This window comes from Salvelinus fontinalis, chromosome 13 (assembly GCF_029448725.1).
Source record: "Salvelinus fontinalis isolate EN_2023a chromosome 13, ASM2944872v1, whole genome shotgun sequence".
In the NCBI taxonomy this organism is placed as follows: Eukaryota; Metazoa; Chordata; class Actinopteri; order Salmoniformes; family Salmonidae; genus Salvelinus; species Salvelinus fontinalis.
Window position 1 is genome coordinate 35,381,167 of NC_074677.1, and position 16,461 is coordinate 35,397,627.

Below are 16,461 nucleotides of genomic sequence, written 5' to 3' on the forward strand. Positions count from 1 at the left end.
AGTGTGTGTTCATGGGCTGCAGACACACAGCAGACACCAGACTGGTTAGTGTGTGTTCATGGGCTGCAGACAGACAGCAGACAGACAGACTGGTTAGTGTGTGTTCATGGGCTGCAGACACCAGACAGACAGGCTGGTTAGTGTGTGTTCATGGGCTGCAGACACCAGGCAGACAGGCTGGTTAGTGTGTGTTCATGGGCTGCAGACACACAGCAGACACCAGACAGATAGGCTGGTTAGTGTGTGTTCATGGGCTGCAGACACACAGCAGACACCAGACTGGTTAGTGTGTGTTCATGGGCTGCAGACAGACAGCAGACAGACAGACTGGTTAGTGTGTGTTCATGGGCTGCAGACACCAGACAGACAGGCTGGTTAGTGTGTGTTCATGGGCTGCAGACACCAGGCAGACAGGCTGGTTAGTGTGTGTTCATGGGCTGCAGACACACAGCAGACACCAGACAGATAGGCTGGTTAGTGTGTGTTCATGGGCTGCAGACACCAGACAGACAGGCTGGTTAGTGTGTGTTCATGGGCTGCAGACACACAGCAGACACCAGACTGGTTAGTGTGTGTTCATGGGCTGCAGACAGACAGCAGACAGACAGACTGGTTAGTGTGTGTTCATGGGCTGCAGACACCAGACAGACAGGCTGGTTAGTGTGTGTTCATGGGCTGCAGACACCAGGCAGACAGGCTGGTTAGTGTGTGTTCATGGGCTGCAGACACACAGCAGACACCAGACAGATAGGCTGGTTAGTGTGTGTTCATGGGCTGCAGACACCAGACAGACAGGCTGGTTAGTGTGTGTTCATGGGCTGCAGACACCAGACAGACAGGCTGGTTAGTGTGTGTTCATGGGCTGCAGACACACAGCAGACACCAGACTGGTTAGTGTGTGTTCATGGGCTGCAGACAGACAGCAGACAGACAGACTGGTTAGTGTGTGTTCATGGGCTGCAGACACCAGACAGACAGGCTGGTTAGTGTGTGTTCATGGGCTGCAGACACCAGGCAGACAGGCTGGTTAGTGTGTGTTCATGGGCTGCAGACACACAGCAGACACCAGACTGGTTAGTGTGTGTTCATGGGCTGCAGACAGACAGCAGACAGACAGGTTAGTGTGTGTTCATGGGCTGCAAACACACAGCAGACACCAGACTGGTTAGTGTGTGTTCATGGGCTGCAGACAGACAGCAGACAGACAGACTGGTTAGTGTGTGTTCATGGGCTGCAGACACACAGCAGACACAAGACAGACAAGCTGCTGCTTGGATGGGGTGAACACATACACAGAGAGAACACTAATAACAACTTGGAGCTGAAGCACAATACAATTACAGTGCAATTACCATAACTCTCCAAGTCAAGTGATAATTGGAGACCATTGCAATTCCACCACAATGAACTGTGTGACTGTGTTTGGAGGGCATTTAATGAGCTATTGATGAGGGAGAGATTAACTGGAAGATGAGAAAATTCTCTGTGTGCTGCAGTATTGTCACCAAGGGGTCTGATAGATGCCTGGGGTCCTGTTCATTAGGCACCAAACAGAAGAAAACGGACTGAAACAGGGAGGGACTACTTGGACTTGTCCACAACATGGTTAAATAAGAAATGCTCATTTACATTTTCCGTAGCAAAACCTTTTCAACTGTTGTCCATTGTGTGCTCTAAATGAACACACCCCTGATGATGTGACTCACCACATCAGGGTTCTCCTCGATGGCCTTGACCTGGACCTGGAGCTTCTTCACCTCGCGGTCGTAGGCGTTGTGTGGCACGGCCAGGTCGTACATGGTCAGCGACCAGAAGGTGGCGTAGAACTGGGGTCGAAGGTCGTCCCAGACGCGGGGCGGGTGCAGGGACACCACAGCCTCATGCACCGGCGACATCACCAGCTCGCACGCAGCCACGTACTTATGGACCTTCTGCTGCTGCCGGTTGCCCTTCTCAGCTTTCTTCAGCTCATCATACTTAGACTGGGGAGAGAGGAGGGGACACTCAGTTACGGTCTCCTTTACATAGTAAGATTCACAAACGGATTGATATACAGTATGTTTCAGTATAGGAGATTACACAGTCGGATTCTCCCTGGCTGTGGGAGCAGCAGCCTGGATCAGCCTGATCTGTGGTTCTGCATTATACATGACTCCCAGCAGGACAGTGGGTCTGATCTGTTCCCAGACACAAAACCTGACTGAGTCGGTCTCCTCATGAGGAATGTGTGTCAGATGTGATTGTTCAGATGGCGTGACCATGTCGTGTGACGACAGCAGAGGGGGAACTCAGCATGTTTCACGCCCGGCCAGGGGGACAGTAAATCAGGTTACACAGCACATGAGAGGAGGGTGGCTGTCGCTCTCTGGAACTAAACCCTTCTTCTTCCAGGACACTACGTGGCCAGTGTTCTCAAAGCATTACAGTGCACATCAATTCAAGGTTGCAGTCGTATGAGTTTGTATTGAATTTATTTGTAGTGTCCTGGATACATATACTCACTGTGGATGTATCCATTGGTCATACTGTACAAGCTAAAGTTGAACTACCAGAGGGAAGGAGACTACTCACCAGGATCTGATGTCCATACATGGGGCGTGAGAGGAAGAAGGCAGCGTCGTGGGGGGTGTGGAACTGGTTACACAGGATGTCAATGGAGGGAACACGCTTGATGTAGTCCTCAGTACTCAGGTTGGAGGCCAGGAAGCCACCAAACTGGACCAGGGTGTCGTGACACTGTAGCCAGGGGACATGGCGGGGAGTCAGAGTGTGTCCAGAATGGCACCCTAATCCTTCTTTAGTGCACTACTTTTGACAAGGGCCTGCATGGCCTCTGGTTGAAAGTAGTGCTCTGTATAGGAAATAAGGTTCTATTTTTGACACATCCCAGAAAGTTCATTCTCCCTTATTACACAGCCATGTACGTGTGTTATTAATCCCACAGTTCCTTATTTGTTTAAGGACACAACCTGGGTCATTAAAACCATCCATCAATGTGGCCCAATACGGCACACAGAGGCAATTTTGTGAGATTATCGACGAGGAAAGCTCACAGCTTCCAGGCAACTTGGGGGAATTAAACTAAACATAAATTGTCAGCTGTGTAATGTTTAAGAAATGTAGTAATGAGGAAAAAGGAGAACTCCATTCCCCTGATGTAGCTTATGGACAAGACTTGAAGTTACCCTCTGCGGGTTATGAGTTCATACCTGGTCGTAGAGCTTTCCCACCAGTTTGAGGTGTTTCTCGCCCCCCTCTAGAAAGACCACCCCATTGCGTTGCTGGGCCATGAGGAGACAGAGGGGCAGAGCCAGCTCATGGTCCAACAGGGCATCCTTTAGACGCTGGGACGACTTCTTAGTGTTACGGATCTGACCAAAGTAACCACCCTGGGGACATAAAGAAAATAGAATTGAACTTTTTTAAGTCATGCTTAGCAATAGCCAACTAATATAATGTGCCTCAGCTTTGAGCTGGTCATGGTGTATAGTTTCAACGTTTAAGTCAGACTAAAGATGGCCCAGTACCTCAGCTTTGAGCTGCTCCCCTCCAGTCATAGCCTCCATCTGCTCTGATGTCATCTCATCCGTGATCTCGATGCCGGCCATCTTCTGCACCACCTCTTTTAGAATCAGCAGGTCAAAACTGCAGTGGGGGAAAACACAACAGAAGTATATTTGTGAATGCGTACAAACAAATAATATGTGCACATACACAAAAATAAACACGTGTTGGGCGAAAATAATCGTAGGAGTAGCTAAGGACAGCACACTAATAATAGTAGATTCCAGCAAATCTACATAATTCATTCTGTTCCATGCTGTTTCATGGGCACTATGGCAGAGTGCCACCTCTATTTACTTCCCCTGCATTCCTGGCCCTGGAGAAGGACTGATCTGAACTGATGGGAGAGGGAGGGAGGAAACAAGAGAAAGTTGCCATGGAGCCCAGTGTGATTCACTACCTGCTGACTCCAGCCATTACAGGGAGACCAGGGCTGTGATAATTACCCTCCCCTCCTCCTTCCTCTATGGGTGCCCAAACACCCACACAGTCAGCAGCCTCCTCATCAACACCACATTACTCAGCAGGCCAGGGCCCTGCAGGGAGGCACAACAATGGCCAAGGCCCCTCTCTCTCAGCCCAGAGTCTAGCCAAACAGAGACGGAGGGGAACCAGTTGACTGACTACGAACAACAAACTCCATCACTATGAATCACATCAGAGCCAGCAAGCCAATGAGGTGGCTGTCTGCCTGATGAGGAGTTATTCTTACCTCTTCCCTGCTTTCAGCGTATTGGTCACATACTGGAGGAGGCCGGCCAACTCGATTGGGTATTTCCTGAAAACCGCTCCACACAGACTAGCCAGGCCTGGATAGGAGACAGGAGAAAGGTCAGCAGTCCATTAGTTAGCAAGGAGACATATGTTGCATAAACACAGTCAACTAGAGTTGTACTGGGATGGACCTACATGGAACAAAAGCACACCCTAATGCCCCTTTGACAATAAAGCTGATTTGTGACATCAGGGTCATATTCGGTAGGGCACACTGTAGTAAAACATTTTGTACCGTAAAACGAAAATCTGTGTTCTTATTGGACAAGTTCAGGTGGTACCTCCCTTTTTCACACCATTTCTAAATATTTTGTCCTGAACACAACCCAAGTCAAATAACCCCCCACATTGCTGTAGTAGCGAACTCACTCTGAAGCCAGGAGGATATCGTAGTGTCGTCATGTTTCATCTTCTCTTTCTCTGGATTGGCCAGCGCTTCAATAATGCAATCTATTGTCAATGAGTTAAGGGGCACAACACGGCAAGTCTTAATAGATTCTGACTGCTACGGCTGGACTAAAGCATTCCAAATACATAGTTAAAGTACTGAATGTGTATAAATACATGAGTCACAAAATGGAAGAGTAAGGATACAGGCCATGACATCATAGTTGAGTGAGGTGAGGTATTTGAGGGAGTCTACCACTGGACCGATGAGGTTGTCATACCACTGGATCTGAGATAGGATCTGAGAGAGGAACAATAATACCTGGTTAATACAACACAGACCAGAGTGAGGCTCTCTCCACTAGCCTACCTATTGTTCCTGCAGTAAGGAGGATTCACCATCTTCATCAAATGTTTTCATCATTTATCTGCAGAGAATCGCCAAAAAGCCTACCCGTATGCAAATTAGGGAGACAAATGACCAATTCAATAGGCTACTGACGAGTCACTCACTTTAACGTCACTGTCTGGCAAGTCCTGATGGGACTTCAAATCAAAAAATATAATACAAACAAGATCTTTAGTTTACTTGTCCAGTTGAGATAGCATGGACTTAACTAGGTTGTATGATTTATGAATGGCAAGGATATAAGGGATCGACTTTATTCAGTCGGTTCAACACCTTTTAGAAACTAGTCAAGCTTGATGTTTGTCAATCAAAGCACAGTAAATTGCCTATGCGTCACCACTCTGTAGCGGCATGTGAAACACGCCAGGGTCCAATGTTAAATTTCTTCCTCGCTGGCCTGAACAGAATTTCTACTGGTCCAGACATGGTGTAGTTCTTAAATGCATTGCAGTTATGCAGGGCTAATAGATTGGCATGCGTTCTCACAATATTCAGCTATTAATAGACTTCTTTTGGTTATTATGATATGTATTTATGTATGTATTAAAAAGCTGTGTAATATAATTTAGCAATGCAAGTCATTACTCTATTCTTTAGAAACAAATGCAATTCTAAAGTATGTTGTTTTGAGATTTTAAAATAGGACACTGCCCATTTAAGACAAACATTTAGCGAGTAGATTGCTATTGCTAATAACTCATCAGCAACTGCACGACTATATATAAAACAGTTAAAATCTGAGGCCCCCACCAGACCCTAACCCGCTAATATAGAAAATGTGCTGTATGCTACAGTCAGAGGGCGGAACGAGTTTGACAGAGGGTGCATGTTTTTTTGGGCCTGATTTCAATATGTTTCTGCTTATAATTTCTGATATTTTGGTAAGCTATGTGTTAGTCAACTTGTCTATAAATAGATACATGCAGCTTCTCTTCTGTCATTATATGTTGCTCTAGATCAGCTATGCCCAAACTGGGGTACGCACAACGCCATCAGGGGTACACCAAGTAAAAATGTGATCCAAATGTGATTTTCTCTTCACTTCTTCCTCTCTTTTCTCTTCACATTTTCAAACAGTACATTTACATTTTCCAATACATTTGGGTGAGGTTTTTCTCTCGCCGGAGTAGCCTCGTTTCACCGCAAAAAATAAAATGAAACCATCTAGTGTTCTAACGCAAATAATGCAGTACACTGGTTATCAAGAGAAAAGGTATTGACACGAGCTTAAAATTTTCTTTACTGCCCATCATTTTCACTATTGCATGATGATGAGTTTCTCACACGACTGGCCTATCTGGGTGCTGTTTTTTCTCGCCGGAATGATCTGAATCTAGGATTACAGGGACTCTCTGCGACTAAATTCAATGTGCGGGACAAAATTGAGGCTATGATTAAGAAGTTGGAGCTCTTTTCAGTCTGCATTAACAAGGACAACACACCGGTCTTTCCATCATTGTATGATTTCTTTTGTGCGCAAATGAACTCAAGCTTACAGACAATGTCAAATGTGATATAGCGAAGCACCCGAGTGAGCAATTACGCAGGTACTTTCCTGAAACGTACGACACAAACAACTGGATTCATTATCCCTATCATGCCCTGCCTCCAGTCCACTTACCGATATCTGAACAAGAGATCCTCATTGAAATTGCAACAAGCATTTCTGTGAAAATGTAATTTAATCAGAAGCCACTGCCAGATTTCTGGATTGGTCTGCGCTCAGAGTTTCTTGCCTCGGCAAGTCGTGCTGTTAAGACACTGATGCCCTTTGCAACCATGTACCTATGTGAGAGTGCATTCTCGGCCCTCACTAGCATGAAAACTAAATATAGGTACAGACTGTGTGGAAAATGATTTAAGACTGAGACTCACCAAACATTGTGCATCCCATCCTTTAAAGCACACCCTTCTCATTAACCTGTGGTGAGTTATTCACAATTTTTGATGAACAAATAAGGTTTTATATGTAAGATGGCTTAAAGCAAAATAATTGATTATTATAATATTATTATTTGTGCCCTGGTCCTATAAGAGCTCTTTGTCACTTCCCACGAGCCGTGTTGTGACAAAAACTCACACTCATTCTTATGTTTAACAAATGTATCATATGTTTGTGTGGCAGGCTTACAATGATGGCAAAAAACAACATTTGAGAGTGTGCTGATCCTGGTGCTAGAGGGGGTACGCAGCTGGAGGTTGAATGTTTGAAGGGGTACGGGACTATTAAAAGTTTGGGAACCACTGCCCTAGGAGTAGAGGTCGACTGATTAATCGGAATGGCCGATTAATTAGGACCGCTTTCAAGTTCTCATAACAATCGGAAATCTGTATTTTTGGACACTGATTTGGCCCCATTTTTTTTTTACACCTTTATTTAACTAGGCAAGTCAGTTAAGAACACATTCTTATTTTCAATGACGGCCTAGGAACGGTGGGTTAACTGCCTTGTTCAGGGGCAGAACGACAGATTTTTACCTTGTCAACTCGGGGATTCAATCTTGCAACCTTACGGTTAACTAGTCCAACGCTCTAACCACCTGATTACATTGCACTCCACGAGGAGCCTGCCTGTTACGCGAATGCAATAAGAAGCCAAGGTAAGTTGCTAGCTAGCATTAAACTTATCTTGTAAAAAACAATCAATCAATCATAATCACTAGTTAACTACACATGGTTGATGATATTACTAGTTTATCTAGAGTGTCCTGCGTTGCATATAAGCAATGCGGTACTCATTCGCGAAAAAGGACTGTCGTTGAGCCAAGGTGTACCTAACCATAAATATCAATGCCTTTCTTAAAATCAATACACAAGTATATATTTTTAAACCTGCATTTTTAGTTAATATTGCCTGCTAACATTAATTTCTTTTAACTAGGGAAAATGTGTCACTTCTCTTGCAACAGAGTCAGGGTATATGCAGCAGTTTGGGCCGCCTGGCTCGTTGAGAACTGTGTGAAGAATATTTATTCTAACAAAGACAGCCAACTTTGCCAAACGGGGGATGATTTAACAAAAGCGCATTTGCAAAAAAAGCACAATCGCTGCACGACTGTACCTAACCATAAACATCAATGCCTTTCTTAAAATCAATACACAGAAGTATATATTTTTAAACCTGCATATTTAGCTAAAAGAAAACCAGGTTAGCAGGCGACATTAACCAGGTGAAATTGTGTCACTTCTCTTGCGTTCATTGCACGCAGAGTCAGGGTATATGCAACAGTTTGGGCCACCTGGCACGTTGCAAACTAATTTGCCAGAATTGTACGTAATTATGACATAACATTAAAGGTTGTGCAATGTAACAGGAATATTTAGACTTATGGATGCCACCCATTAGATAAAATACGGAACGGTTACGTATTTCACTGAAAGAATAAACGTTTTGTTTTCGAGATCATAGTTTCCAGATTCGACCATATTAATGACCTAAGGCTCGTATTTCTGTGTATTATGTTATAATTAAGTCTATGATTTGATAGAGCAGTCTGACTGAGCGATGGTAGGTACCAGCAGGCTCGTAAGCATTCATTCAAACAGCACTTTTGTGCGTTTTGCCAGCAGCTCTTCGCAATGCTTCAAGCATTGCGCTGTTTATGACTTCCATGACTTCGCTGTTTATGATTTTTCAACGCCGATACCGATTATTGGAGGACCAAAAAAAGCCGATACCGATTAAATCGGCCGATTTGTAAAATGTATTTGTAAATGACAATTACAACAATACTGAATGAACACTTATTTTAACTTAATATAATACATCAATAAAATCAATTTAGCCTCAAATAAATAATGAAATATGTTCAATTTGGTTTAAATAAAAAGCAAAAACAAAGTGTTGGAGAAGAAAGTAAAAGTGCAATATGTGCCATGTAAGAAAGCTAACGTTTAAGTTCCTTGCTCAGAACCTGAGAACATATGAAAGTTGGTGGTTCCTTTTAACATGAGTCTTCAATATTCCCAGGTAAGAAGTTTTAGGTTGTAGTTATTATAGGAATTAACGTCCAAATCGGTGTCCAAAAATACAGATTTCCGATTGTTATGAAAACTTGAAATCGGCCCTAATTAAATCGGCCATTCCGATTAAATCGGCCGACCTCTAGTGAAAACGACCCAACATGTTTTGGTGAAGATCTCAGTTCAGCTTGACTGCATATTTTATGTGGTTGAAATACTATCAGCTTTTATGATGCTGATAAACTTAGCATCTCTACAGACGGTATCTAACTGCACATTCTCTCAAGATGCTGAAAGAAAAAGATATACCTTCTCCACCCTTGACCCGAGACAAAATGTTACCTACATTTGGTGTATCATTTTACTGCAAGAAATGTGTAATTCTGTAGGAGTTAATAATAAGGCTGTGGCAAGTTTCAGACCTTCCGTCACGGTACAGATTTTAGTATCCATTTAAACCATCTGAATAGTAGTCTACATTTCCCTTGACATGCCATAGGCCTATTTGAAGTCCCGTCTTGTGACGGTCATATTTGTATAGTGCCTTATAATCATCACACATAACGCAGCCAGCACTGCTATCATCCTCTTTGACCACTTACCAAATCTTTCACAAACATTACTTATCTGGCCCTCCCCTTTTTTTTTTACTCCGACATTGTCCTTTTTGCCTCCATGAATTGACTTTATCGGCCGGTTCCCAAATGCATTTGGCGATTGGCATGTATGCTATTTTGCGCTTACAGTTAGGCCCTTAAGCTTAGGCTTATGCACCAATGCCAGATAAATAATGAAAGTAAAATCTTAGGCTAAAAGTAGCCTTTTGATATATACAGTCGTTGCCAAAAGTTTTGAAAATGACAAATATACATTTTCACAAAGTCTGCTGCCTCAGTTTGTATGATGGTAATTTGCATATACTCCAGAATGTTATGAAGAGTGATCAGATGAATTGCAATTAATTGCAAAGTCCCTCTTTGCCATGCAAATTAACTGAATCCCAAAAAAACAATTCCAATGCATTTCAGCCCTGCCACAAAAGGACCAGCTGACATCATGTCAGTGATTCTCTCGTTAACACAGGTGTGAGTGTTGACGAGGACAAGGCTGGAGATCACTCTGTCATGCTGATTGAGTTCGAATAACAGACTGGAAGCTTCAAAAGGAGGGTGGTGCTTGGAATCCTTGTTCTTCCTCTGTCAATCATGGTTACCTGCAAGGAAACACGTGCCGTCATCATTGCTTTGCACAAAAAGGGCTTCACAGGCAAGGATATGGCTGCCAGTAAGATTGCACCTAAATCAACCATTTATCGGCTCATCAAGAACTTCAAGGAGAGCGGTTCAATTGTTGTGAAGAAGCCTTCAGGGCACCCAAGAAAGTCACGCAAACGCCAGGACTGTCTCCTTAAGTTGATTCAGCTGCGGGATCGGGGCACCACCAGTACAGAGCTTGCTCAGGAATGGCAGAAGGCAGGTGTGAGTGCATCTGCACGCACAGTGAGGCGAAGACGTTTGGAGGGTGGCCTGGTGTCAAGAAGGGCAACAAAGAAGCCACTTCTCTCCAGGAAAAACATCAGGGACAGACTGATATTCTGCAAAAGGTACAGGGATTGGACTGCTGAGGACGGGGGTAAAGTCATTTTCTCTGATGAATCCCCTTTCCGATTGATTGGGGCATCCGGAAAAAAGCTTGTCTGGAGAAGACAAGGTCAGTGCTACCATCAGTCCTGTGTCATGCCAACAGTAAAGCATCCTGAGACCATTCATGTGTGGGGTTGCTTCTCAGCCAAGGGAGTGGGCTCACTCCCAATTTGGCCTAAGAACACAGCCATGAATAAAGAATGGTACCTACACATCCTCCGAGAGCAACTTCTCCCAAACATCCAGGAACAGTTTGGTGACGAACAATGCCTTTTCCAGCATGATGGAGCACCTTGCCATAAGGCAAAAGTGATAACTAAGTGGCTCGGGGAACAAAACATCGATATTTTGGGTCCATGGCCAGGAAACTCCCCAGACCTTAATCCCATTGAGAACTTGTGGTCAATCCTCAAGGGGCGGGTGGACAAACAAAAACCCACAAACTCCAAGCATTGATTATGCAAGAATGGGCTGCCATCAGTCAGGATGTGGCACAGAAGTTAATTGACAGCATGCCAGGGCAGATTGCAGAGGTCTTGAAAAAGAAGGGTCAACACTGCAAATATTGACTCTTTGCATCAACTTCATGTCATTGTCAATAAAAGCCTTTGACACTTATGAAATGCTTGTAATTATACTTCAGTATTCCATTGTAACATCTGACAAAAATATCTAAAGACACTGAAGCAGCAAATTTTGTGTCATTCTCAAAACTTTTGGCCACGACTGTACATTGAACAAGAATGATACATTTATGGATTTTTTTAAAAGTATTGTTTTCTCTTTATTCAACCCACACGCCATTCATCCACACAATATTTAATGAGAGTAAACCCACACGCCCTTCATCCACACAATATTTAATGAGAGTAAACCCACGCGCCCTTCATCCACACAATATTTAATGAGAGTAAACCCACACGCGCTTCATCCACACAATATTTAATGAGAGTAAACCCACACGCCCTTCATCCACACAATATTTAATGAGAGTAAACCCACACGCCCTTCATCCACACAATATTTAATGAGAGTAAACCCACACGCCCTTCATCCACACAATATTTAATGAGAGTAAACCCACGCGCCCTTCATCCACACAATATTTAATGAGAGTAAACCCACATGCGCTTCATCCACACAATATTTAATGAGAGTAAACCCACACACGCCCTTCATCCACACAATATTTAATGAGAGTAAACCCTCACGCCCCCGATATAACCACAAGGACTGAAGGTTATGAGTCAAACCGTGCATCGATAATGGGCTCTTCTTTTTGCTCTGGACAGCTCGCATGGTAAGGCACCTAATGTAGGCTACTGCTCAAGAAGTTGTGATACGCGGGAGCGGGGTGGTGCTTGAAGGAACCTCAAATCATATTGCTAAAATACAAATAGCATGACATTTATGGCAGGTAGTCTTCAAAATGTAGAGTAGGTAAATGTTGAACTGGAATGCAAAAATACGCGAAAAAGTTACTGGCCGGACAGGGCCATTCACTGACGAGATCGTGTTTACTGCTTCCGGGGCATCATTAATGTTGGACCCTGCACACAAAAGAAAATAAATTAATGTGTCAGAAAACCATAGGCTAAGTCGATTTCGATTAATCTTTACCAAATTATATGGTAATTTGCATGTCCCTCACATCATATGGGCCATGCAAATTCATGCGCTCTCTCGCCGTGTAGTTCGACGCGACCACAGCGCACTATTAAATGGGTCGTTCAGGAATTAACTGCTTAATTTTTTTGTACGGATCTTTTTGGTGAATGTCGGGAACCGAATCGCATTGGTGAAAGAGCTGCATCGGTGAAAGAGACGTACATTTGGCTTCCTGATTTGCATAATGCTACTGTTAAGTCGAAATGACACAACAACAAGGTTCCAGTTTAACAAAGTTTACTATACTATATGAACACACTACAAGGTAGCCATTACACTCCAGGCTAGGTCCATCAACAACAAGACAACAAAACTCCCTGTGCACCCTAAAGAGGGTGAATCCTCACTGTAGAAACAATAAATAGTGGGGAGAGCGTGTCAATATGATGCTGATTTGAGCGGGTCAATGCCCATGCTGATTTGCAGGCCATCTAATAATTGGCCAAGTAAACATTTATTTGAACGTGCATTTCATGACATAATGGGAGCCTACCCTTTGGGCTTTACATTGGAGTTTGCAATTTCTTCATGGTTCTAGGACGATTTTTAAGCATTTAGAACTTTGGGAACCAAATGAGCCTGCTCTTTCAGGTGAACGGAGGAGCCAAACGAGCAGTCTCTTTCAGGTGAACGGAGGAGCCAAACGAGCAGTCTCTTTCAGGTGAACGGAGGAGCCAAACGAGCAGTCTCTTTCAGGTGAACGGAGGAGCCAAATGAGCCGGCTCACTGAGAAGACTGGGAATGCCCGAGCACACAGACACACCAACGTACCGAGAGACGGGACCGACAGACTGTCAAACCAGCAGTGTTTCCCTGTCATTGCTCACTTTGTGACTGACAGGCGCCTGTCCTATCAATAGATGCTAGAAGATGCATATCGTTCATTCAAGCAGGAGCGGGCTCGGCTAATTATTTTCTGACTAGCGAATTGAAAATTAGCCTAGCTAATTTAAGTGGAAAAAGTACCCGGGTGAAAATGACGAATCGGCTGTATAGCCGACAGCCGGCGCAAGTGGAAAACACTGTTATAAAGCCAAGTGTTAGAATATATAAATGGGAGAGACGGGGATGAGGCCGAATAGGAAGGAGGTAGGAGAGGAAGAGGTAGACCGGGGGTAGGGTGGAGGTGGGGGAAAGAAAGGTCCCTTTCAGACAGTGCGGTCAGCTTAATATTTTGTGCAGTGTGAATGCTCCAAGAGGAACTCAGGCCCCTCAAAAGAGCCCCTGAAGCAAACCGAACTGAGACCATGTCGAGAGGTGGTCTGAGTTCGGTTCGCTTGAATTGCGCGGTCCGGTCCCGTTCTTTAGGGAACACAAAGCTCTCAGGTTGTCTTATCATTATTCCGGCACCATACATTAGGCTATTGCAATAATGTTTCCCTTGGCATAACCCCTCACACTGGTGCCACAGAAGAGCGAAGATGATGATGTGCCGGTACGAGGAAAAAGCGTGTGATGTTTTGGATATTGATTAGCGATTGTCAAAGCTGCATAGAAATTCTCCAAAATATGTAGAGTTTTGTATCAACACGATGTTCAGATTATTTGTTTGCAATATGTGGTCTATAGGCTAAGATAGCTTCATAAGCTGTTTATTCAATTGTGGGCTTTGAATAGTGTGAGAAGTCAACATTTGGTAAGAATCACAACATCCAAAATCAATGCTAGCTCTTCAAGGAGCAGTAGCCTACATTGGGTGTACAATTTTCAATGACATTATTAAATCTGCAGTTATTCTTCTGCTATTTATTCACATGTTAATATTATGTTTGGATTCTAATTATTATGTCTCATATTTTAACTAAATGCAATCTATTAGCTTCCAAAATGTAAGTAGGTACATCTAGCTGTCCAATAACACGGAATGGATTATCCTGCACTTTGTAAAAACTCAGAGTGCATTGAGTGAATGTTGGAAAAAGATTTTGGTTCCTTTCAAAACATAGCAAAGTGAAAGCTAAGAGGACTCAGACTGCAAAATAGGTGAAGTGAACTGGCAAAAGAGTTGGGTCCTCATTCAAAGGAAAAGGCAGCGTGAATACAAAGAGAACTGAGTTTTTGATCTATTTTTTACCTCCGAGTTCACTTTAAAGAGGACTATATGTGAAAACACCCTCAGAGGCCATTCAGCCAGACTTCAGGCAGAGAGACGAAGAGATGGAGAGTGGAGGCTTTAAGAGGAACAGTACAGCTCATTCTTGACTCAGTCAGTTCCTGTCCTCCTCTCTCTCCTCCTTCCACTGTCAGCCAGAGCCAGGCCCTCTCTCATTCTATCAATGTCCTGCTGCTGAGGCAACACAAAAACAGCCCCCTCCACTTCTCTCCATTTTCTGTTTGACCAACAATTTTTCTAAAGTAATTCTTTGAGACGTGAGAGATTTAGGTGAAGGTTAGGGAGTAGTGCTTATGCCGTAGAGAGGGAGAGGAAGTGGATAGGGGTGTTCTAGCAAGATAAGACAGGCCCTGATAGAGAGTAAGCAGTCGCAGTGTATCAAATTTACAATGGCAGTATCTATACAGCCGCCTTCAAAGAAGGTATCTCTGCCCCATGGAGATAGTAGAGAACACAGAGCCCCTTTAAAGTAGGAGTAGGGCATTAACTATTTAACACAAATCTGAAGATATCATTCAAAATAAGGCTATATTAGTGTCCGTATTATAACACTGCTTTCAACTGTAAAGTAGGTGAATAGAAGATCAGAACATTTTTGAGAATACATACATAGTCAAAGAGGATGGTGGGGTTGCTATGGCTCAGCTTCCCTATCTGCCGCCCAGATGGTTTCACATTCTCTTTGGTCAATCGCCTGGAAAGAAAGAAAGAAAGAAAGAAAAGAAGCAAGAAAAGAAGGAAAGAAAAGAAGCAAAGAAAGAAGGAAAGAAAAGAAGCAAAGAAAAGAAGGAAAGAAGGAAGGAAGGGAGCAATTTAACACATTTATTGAAATATCTTGCAAATATACATTAACCCTGTAAATTATGTGGCACCACTGGTTTGATGGTTAGGCTAGATTGAAAAATATTATTTAGTAGAAGAATTTACAACTAATGAACTTGCACTCAATGGTTGCGTGCTTCATGCTGATATACATTTATCAAAATTATATTTTTTCCCACTCTCACACAGCAGTATTGACAAAATTATACTTCACGTCAACAAAACTAAGGAAAGGTAAATTTTGTGCAGGAATCCATACTTTTAAAGTCATGTACACTGTGTGCCCTATATGTAATTGGTGATTCAGAGTTTATCCCATGTGTAACTCTGTTGTTTTTGTCGCACTGCTTTGCTCTATCTTGGCCAGGTCGCAGTTGTAAATGAGAAAAAAAATGTAACTAAAAAAAGTAGGTAGCAAAAGCACCACCACCAGGGACTCCTTTCCTACTGTGGTGCTGCACAGTGCACTGCACACATATACTGTATACATGATGCAGGCCAGGGACAGGCAAGACACATTCATTAACTTCCTTGTTCTCGTCTTCGTTAGCCACCTTGTATTGACACAGAGCAGTGGTGACATGTCACTCAGCAGAGCTGTATCCATATCAAAAGCTATGGTTAATGACATCCAGGCAATGTTCCATTTTCAAGATTAATAAGCACTGGACTAAAAGCACTGACATCCTTCAGTTAATTACACAAGACTAAGACGCAAATGTATTCAGTAGCAGCAACTTATGTAACAATGGTTTGTACAACATGGGGCTAGGTGAGAGGGTCAAGGACCTATGAGAGCAGGGCAGGGCAGCAGGCCAGAGGAGCAGGGTTGGAGTGCTGCTACGCTAGCCTCATAAATCTGACATAGATGGGAGTAGTCCGCTTGAGTGCATCTGCAGAGCAATCTTCTCTAATCCCCCCTGCCTTCCAGAGCTGCAGGATGTCAGCCCTCCATCACCACTTTATCCATTAGTCTCCCATCTTACAGAATAAACTGTTCCTTCCCCCATCAGACAGAGTGATGCACGCTGGTGTGGTTATATTCCCTATCACCAACACCACCACCACACAGCCTCAGGGTAATTCCTCTTGTCAAGGTGCTCACACACACACAAGCA

At 43.6% G+C, this 16,461-nt stretch overlaps 1 protein-coding gene across 4 annotated transcripts in view; it reads right to left on the reverse strand.

Moving 5' to 3' along the window:
- LOC129868522 (THO complex subunit 2-like) overlaps positions 1–16,461 on the reverse strand; it is a 79,815-nt gene that overhangs the window by 28,045 nt on the left and 35,309 nt on the right. For all 4 annotated transcript variants that reach the window (XM_055942588.1, XM_055942587.1, XM_055942586.1 and 1 more), the window contains exons 16-23: positions 15,131–15,215; positions 4,933–5,026; positions 4,708–4,788; positions 4,277–4,373; positions 3,528–3,645; positions 3,210–3,389; positions 2,572–2,736; positions 1,707–1,982 (exon numbers count right to left, since the gene is read on the reverse strand). In XM_055942588.1, the coding sequence (XP_055798563.1) occupies positions 1,707–1,982; positions 2,572–2,736; positions 3,210–3,389; positions 3,528–3,645; positions 4,277–4,373; positions 4,708–4,788; positions 4,933–5,026; positions 15,131–15,215 (1,096 nt within the window). The remainder of the gene's footprint in view (positions 1–1,706; positions 1,983–2,571; positions 2,737–3,209; positions 3,390–3,527; positions 3,646–4,276; positions 4,374–4,707; positions 4,789–4,932; positions 5,027–15,130; positions 15,216–16,461) is intronic.